Raw genomic sequence first — 8,251 nt, 5'->3', positions numbered from 1 at the left:
GAAGTGCAGTTTCATCAATGGAAAGCAGAGGTTACAAAATAGACAATGAAAAAGACAGGGGAACCATGTTTCAAGTTCTTGGCTGTGCTCAGTTAAATTGCACAGCTACATATTCTATAATTAGACCCAACAACCCTTGTCTTTGGGTGTGTGAAAAGATCAAGTCAGAATTTCTCGTTATATCCAGTGACATCTGAAAACTGCACTGATACGACCTCGGTAAGAACAGGATTGGATGTAATTGCATTGAATATACATGTATTATTGCTCATGCAGCGTACAGAAGGGGTACACCACTCAAGTTGCATCTCTGAAAAAAACTTATCAGTACATCTCTGAAAAAAACTTATCAGTAAGAATAGACTGATTAAGCCAAGACATGGACAATATCCTCTTTCCATTTATAACGAAATATGAATGAGAAGCCTAGATTAGTCCACACTCTAAATTTCGGCTAATTTCTATTTTAGCATTGGATCTGATAAATCAAAGGAAACCAATAACGCCAAGGCATCAAAACATAATATAATCGAGGAAATTGAATATACAATGAAGTGACCACAGAGACATGCATTTGAAATAATGAGAACAAGAATAAATAGACCGGCATTTATTTTTGATTTTTTTTTAAAGTACAATGAATTTCACATCCGTCATGTCTTTAAACTTCAGTTAGCCAGATCTAAGATTTATTTAAATACTAGCAAATATTAGTGTATCACTCAGCAGGTAACTGACTCTTGCATTACTGCTCTTGAAAATACATGGATATTTGGCAAACATCACCAAATGAACGAAATCCCTTTAAAACAGCAGGAATAAAATGAGCTTTGTATAGCAGAATGGAACTATAACAACATTTTTGGTCACTAGTTATTTCACTCATTTTTTTAATATAGTTAATAGTATTGTAGGATTTTCAAAGCTTTGCATTTCCTTCATGAATTCACTGGAATGCATTTTACATTATACCATCCTCTCTAATACAATGTGTATTACCCTGCTTCTATTCAGTAAACAAGTTACTGGTTGTAGTGTCTATTGATAGGATGTGTGCATAACACCACATACATAATACATCCTCATTCGAGTGCCTGGTCATCTCAATGTCTCAAACAAAGTCTGCATCTGACATAAAGTCAACCAATCTAATAAATCTTGGGTGGAAGACTCCCAACACATCCTAATTGGCATGCCATACAAAATGGCTTTATTCATACTCCCCATCATACAACATTTTACAGTGAAACTAATTTACATCTCAACACAAGATGCTAATTCCAATTAGCAAAAGTTTGTAAGGCTAAATAAAATAGATGTTTATTATGTGCTTGATGATATGCCTCACATCAATTTATATTTATGAAGTGTTAAAAGTATCAATATCTAAATGCAGAAGGCACTTTAAACACCATTACATGTGAAATCTGCTGGGGTAGACATCCCTCAATGTACTTGTTTTGAGATTGTTTAGTTTAAAAATATTTTATGTAAAAAAGAACACCACACAAACCAAAAACTTTGGGCAGACTGAGGTCAGAAATTGATCAGAGGTTTTCAAATAAGTTCTTCATGGAAGCTCATCCCGGTGTCATATTTAACAAGTTCTTTAAAAAAATAAATAATTTATCAAAAGTTGTATTTCTGGACATATTAAAACTATCCCTATACTAATAAAAAGTACAAGCTGCTTACTTAGCACACATTTGATGGCAAGTGCAGTGATGTTGTAACAGCACGCTGAATGAATTCCAGCTGTCTCTAATTGTACTGTCAGCCAAGGAAAGGAACAGAAATCAGAGCATTCCCTCTGGCTGCTCCAATGCATGTAAAAGCTCCATGCTGAAGGCAAATCATTCAACAACCACTCACTTTTGATGGCTGATCCAAAATAATTTTGTGTAATAACCTGACAAGGGCAAATGTACAGTTGCTTTATTATTTGCAACAGGAGCATTTCTATTCCATGATGGAGTGACTTTCTCGATGTGGAACTTATGCACGTTGAAGCAATTCCAAAAACCACTGTGGCTCTAAACTAAACTTCATGTTATTAAATTATTTGGTATGTGTTTGCTTATATTCCCTTCCACACAATCACCAGCAAAACATAAATGGAAGTGACCAGTTCGTTGGAACAGGCCATGATGTGACACAAAGGGGGGGGGAAAGACTTACGGTAAATATTAAACTAAAGCTAGTTCATTGCACTATTCACTCATTAAAGAAATCTAAAATTTTCACCGCATTAAAAGATAAATGGTGAATATTTTAAACAAGTTTCTCTATTCGGTGATGAAGAAAACTACAGATATTCAGGTACATAGTCAGAATCATAGCTAGGGTTACCATCAAACATTTAGCTTTAAAGTTCTCTCCTCGTCCTTACTCAGAAATGTGAACCCTTTATTTTAGTCATTCTTCATGGATGCACGTGGACTGTTAGTGAGAAATTCAGTCACAGGTCACTGCCAAGGCTCATCCTGTCCACATAAGTACAATCCTGAAATGGGAGTTTGGGCTAATTTCTACCTTTTTTTTCCAGGACTAACCTGAACAGTGGTAGGGTTGGGGCAAAATTGTGCAGGACAGACTAAGTAATAACTTGCATCTTCAATCAGATAGTAATACTGACTTAAATAGGAGTACTTAAAAATTCAAACAATTCTAAACTGCCAGACATATACAAATACTACTGTTCTCCTTATGAGAATTAAATAAAAGGGCATTGAAAATGAAACTGCTGCATAGTTACTAAAAGAAAAGATGTTTATGAAGGAAATGGCTAGCTGTTTGTTAGGTCTGAGTTCTAATTTACATATAATTAATACAAGATTAAAACTTTACTGCTTAAATGATGTTCATTTGTTAGCTTACAATAAAGTCTATTTAAGACAATCAAGCAAAGTTTTCAGAAACATGCATTTTTAAAATTAGCAGTTAAAGCCTCTGGATTCTTTTATATCAACATAAAATATACAAAGAAAGTAACTTGCTTGCAAAGGTAGCCATACTCTAGCACTGTCATTTGCCATCTTCAATGCAAAGGAACAGAAATGCAAACCAGTTACTAAGGTAATTGGCATGCATTTATGTTCAGCAACAAGATTGCGAGAGATATTTAATACTTTTACCCTTCTGTAGAATTTTTAGACTTGAGTTACTGAGTTCACCCTTGTATTTGTCCATGCAACTCTTTCCTAGTTTGGTCATGCCAGCTCATTGGATGTACCTTCAACAAACCAGCAGATTTCTCTTGATCCCTTTACTAAGCAAACAGTCATGAATTGGGGGGAAAAAAAACAAGTGTTTAATCTTTTACTAATCTATCTCCTAAACAGCTCTAATTTTAAACTTTGAATTTTCAGTAGGCTATCCTTGCCGAAGAGCAGCAACATATCCCAGTGAAAGCAGCTCTCAGATATTCCACATCCACCCACACCTCCTTACAAATGAAGTTAAAATTCATAAATGAGTAATAAATCATTGTCTTAAGGTTACAACTGCTACTGTAATGAGCAGTATTCTTAATAAGAGGTGGATGTTTATGTTACTGATTTGCCTGTTAATGCAAATGAAAAGGTACAGTGCTGTAAACAGTATAAAGTGTAGGTACAGCTAAGATATAAACCATATTGCACTTGGAAATGTCTAAATACTCCCTGGGTTATACACCGGAACATCACAGACAGCCAGCGATAAATTAGAACAACTGGAGGCAACAGCATTGTCTTCAAGTAAAAAAAAAGCATGCCCCCGATAGCTTTCATGTAAACAATATAAAAATGTCACAGTAATAACAGACCTTTATGTGAGTTAAGGCAGCAGCTTAAAAACACTCTTTACAAGGAAAAGATCTTTACTTCAAATCTATCAAAATATTTTATATGGCTTCCTGACATCCCATTGGACTACTTTGTCTCAAAAATATTCCTCCAGAATACCAAGTGGGAGCATTCACAGAGTCTAAAATAATGAGCATTCTTTCATCACAGGGACTTTAAATGAGAAAAGCTACACTGTGAATGCACTCTTGCATATCCAAGATAAAAAGTTCAATCCATTAACAAATTGCATTTCTTCTGAGGCCAAGAAGTAGATGGCACTTAACAAATCTGAAGGTTGCTGAAAGATAACTTGTTGGCAATTACTGTCATCTGTCAAAGCAGCCAGTTGTATATGTGTGATGTCCACTTAAAAAATTACTACCATAAGCCACAGTAATGCAGTGTCTGGGCTCTGTGGTTATGGCAACCTGCATAGCAATGGGTCCCTGAACAGGCAGTGCTCTAACCGTGGGCTGTAAACTGGCCTGCAAACTTGGGTATGACTGTAGAGTATAGTTGCTGCCAGAACTTCCTGAGATAATGGTAGCCCGGCGGCCCTGCACATGGCTCCTATGGGCCTGTATTGAAGCCTGAGGTTGCAAAGGTGAATGGAACTGTACCAGCTGGGATGAGGCACTCTGGGTTAGATGCTGGTAGGGAGCCTGTTGAAACAGGAGCTGTGGTGAGGATTGGTGCAGATGCTGCTGCTGCACTGCTGTCTGCTGCTGCTGTACTGCTGTTTGCTGCTGCAGAGCTGACTGCTGTCCTTTGGTTTTGTTGGCTTCTTTGACATCATTGTCATGGGCACTGGAAACAAGATAAAACATTTCAAATATCAGACACTCTCCATTACAATTTCCATTAAATGCTGGCATGAAAAATTCAGTTTGTCATATTTCATTTCTCATATTAAAATAGTTTCCATCTTATTAATTGTATTTCTTGATAATTGACTACCAGTTTATGATAAAGAGTGCACTGAATTTTAACTAAGTTATTGAATTGATACAAGGCCTCTTCTAACCTCTCCAAGCCACTCAAGCAGCAAGTGCCATTAAATAGCACTGGAAGGTTAAAAACACAAAGCTGCATTAACAACCAGAATCAGGTTTAATACCACTGGCATGCATTGTGAAATTTGTTGCTATGCAGCAGCAGTATTTTGCAAGACATAACTGTAAATTAAAGTATATATTAAAAAGGTTAAACTAAATAAGTAGTGCAAAAACACACCTCACAAAAGAAAAACATTCAGATCTAGATGCTTTCCAATTAGTGTTCTGAACCAGGAAGGTAAAATATCATATCCAAATATCATAGCACAGTAACGGTTATACTAGCTTTCTCAGTGATATTAGTGTACCTAATAATGCTAACTAGACATACGTGAAGTTCCTTCAAGTCAGTACAAATGATGCAGTAAATTGTTAATGCTTTTCAAACACATCAGTAACTTCTTGGGTTAGTACTGCCAACAAAATGGCTAATTTAATTAAAACCAAAACTGTTTTAATTATTCTGCAACAGTCTTGCATACATATATTGATTAGGTATGTACATTCTACATTGTCCTGAGGTAATTTATGCATTGCACTGTACTGCTACCACAAAAAAAAGTTCATGACTTGTGATGGATGATGGAGCTGATTCTGTTATGGGTTTCTATTGTGGACTGAGAGCGGGAAGAGGGGAAGGGAGAGGATTGGAATCAAATAACCTTGCCTGGTGTCTCTGGGCAGACATATGCCACATGCCAACCCCTGACAGTCCTCTGCCACCTGCCCCACACCCGTGTGGCACTCCACCCCTTGCCATTCCCAACATCCTGTGCTCCAGCCAGATTTGCTCTCCGCTACACATTGACAAATACAGTAGTGTGCAAATGTCTCCAGCATCCTAGCTTCTACATGTGCCCAGGACTTTTGCACAGTACTGTACATGATCAGATGAGAAGGCAGTTAAACAGTTAGCAGGAGCATTACTCCCAAGATGCTGGATTTGAGCAAGAGGTATTACCACTGGATAGGACAGAATCCCAATATTCCTTTCAAGAAATGGATCAGTAGGTGCAAATACTAAAATACAACAATTCACATGTACATGGTTAACAGTGGGCAGTATTGTTTTCTTGTTCTTGCTCATTAGGATAACACATTAGGTAGTTGTTATGCAGTTATGCAAGAGAGCACAGCATTTAGCTCAACGCTATTACTGCATGGGGTGTCAGGGTTCGGAGTTGAATTTCGACATCATCTGCAATGGGTCTGTACATTCTTCACGTGTAATATGTGGGGTTTCTCCGAGTACTCCAGATTCCAACAAACAGTTCGAAGATATAACAGTCAGTAGGTTAACTGGTCCTTGTAGACTGTCCTGCAATTAGGCTAGGGTTAAATTAATGGGTTGCTAGCAGAGAGCCCAGAAAGACCTATTCTGCACGGTAAATAATAAATAGAAAATAAAATAAATAGGACCATATTAAGTCTGCTTATCCTTTTAGAAAAGCTATGCCCACTGAAATATCGTACAGGACAATTAAAAACTGCTAACATTGGAGATCTAAAAAAAACCAGAAAATGTTGTGATTGAGGCTTCAACCAGGACAATTAAAAACTGCTAACATTGGAGATCTAAAAAAAAACAACAGAAAATGTTCTGATTGAGGCTTCAACCCAAAGTGTAAATTTTGCTTCTGACTCCACAGATTCAACTTGAACTGTTAAATATTTCCAGCATTTTCTGCTCTTAGTGAAAAAGATTGGTTCTGGATTACACAACAGGCACTGCAACCTGTCTCAATTTTATTCAACTTAAAATTTCCATATAGACACAGCCAGAGATCACAGATACGCAGATTTGTCTCCTGAAGAGGAATGCATCCCACACACGTTTTAAAAAAAGAGTACAACACATGTTAAACCAAAATATTCACTTTTAGATTTATCATGTTCTCAGAGTTGTTCTTAGTCTTCTAAATTGATAAAAATGTAAGCTGAGATTCAGTTTTGGATTATTCTACTATAAGTTATATTAGATAGAGGATTTTCTAGTACCATTTAAAATCAATTCAAAGAGGACATAAGGATCATACAAATGCAAACTGATCAAAATGCAAACCCTTAAACAACTTTTCTTTTCAAAAGGGGAAAAAAAAGTGGATGCATCTTACATCAGCATGAGCTCAACACATGGAGTCAAGTGCTCCCACGTATATCCAGTCAGCAGGTGAAGATGAGTGGTTAGGGATGGACTGATGTGTAAACAAATGCGGGATGCTGTGATGCAGGCCGCAGCTACCAGTGATGGACGAAAACTCAGAAAGTTGTGATCTACAAGAAGAGGAACAGAATGTCATTGAGAAAGAATTGATCACAGTAATTCCATAATTCATGATTCCAATTCGTTATGAACCTAAGGAGATTTTTGCACGGCAATACTGATGTAAAAGCATTTTTCGCATTAGGATACAGAAGTAAGCCCTCTGACCCACCGGTTACATGTTCACTATTAAGCAGCCACTTAGACTAATCTCATTTTACTTTCCTGCATTCACATTAACTTTCTATCAATTCTACCACTCTACACTTACATTAAATACTTTAGTACACTTGCTTTGCATTCCAATTATTCATTCTCAGTTATCCAGTCTGCAAACTAATCTCCACTGAAGTCATCCAGTTTGTTTGCTCCTAACCTACAATTACAAAAAAAAATTTGTGAACCTTTTACAATTATCTGGTTTTCTGCATTAACTCATTACATGTTGTCTGATCTTTATCTAAATCAAATATACAAATACAATCTGCCTAAATTAACAACATACAAGCAAATGGAATTTTCATGTCTTCATTGAACACAACGTTTAATCATTCACAGACCAGGCTGGAAAAAGTATGTGAACCTTTTGAGTTTAATAGCACCAAACATCTCCTGTAGCTGCTGATCAGACTTGCACAATGGTGAGAAGGAATTTTAGACCATTGCTCCATACAAAACTCTTTCAGTTCATCAGTATTTCTGGGATATCTTGCATGAACAGTCCTCTTCAGGTCATGCCACAGCATCTCAATTGGGTTAAGGTCTGGACTCAGATTTGACCATTCCAAAACATAAATTTACTTTTTAAACCATTCTATGATTTACTCTTGTTCAGTCTTTTTCTTATAGTGGAGATTTCTGCAGGTCTTTGTTACTCTTGGGTTGCACCCCACGTTGTGCTCTTGGTGTGATCGATGCAGGATGCCCACTCCGAGGGATTGTGGCAACAGTAGTGTATTTCCTCCACTTGTCGACAATTTCTTTTACTGTGTACTGATGAGCACTCAGGTCTTTAGCTTCATGCATCTCTACAATTTTTCTTCTATGGTCCTCTGAAAGTTGTTTTGATTGGGGCATGGTATACATAAACAAATCTTTCTTAAGAG

General features: G+C 36.9%; 1 protein-coding gene across 1 annotated transcript in view; it reads right to left on the bottom strand.

The window, feature by feature from the left end:
- Positions 1–595: 595 nt before the first annotated feature.
- Positions 596–8,251, bottom strand: part of ccnjl (cyclin J-like) — a 72,063-nt gene continuing 64,407 nt past the window's right edge. The window contains exons 4-5 of the mRNA XM_073067721.1: positions 6,997–7,156; positions 596–4,634 (exon numbers count right to left, since the gene is read on the bottom strand). Of these exons, the coding sequence (XP_072923822.1) occupies positions 4,154–4,634; positions 6,997–7,156 (641 nt within the window). The 3' untranslated portion in view covers positions 596–4,153. The remainder of the gene's footprint in view (positions 4,635–6,996; positions 7,157–8,251) is intronic.

This window comes from Hemitrygon akajei, chromosome 15 (assembly GCF_048418815.1).
Source record: "Hemitrygon akajei chromosome 15, sHemAka1.3, whole genome shotgun sequence".
In the NCBI taxonomy this organism is placed as follows: domain Eukaryota; kingdom Metazoa; phylum Chordata; class Chondrichthyes; order Myliobatiformes; family Dasyatidae; genus Hemitrygon; species Hemitrygon akajei.
This window is presented reverse-complemented; position numbering and strand designations above follow the sequence as displayed.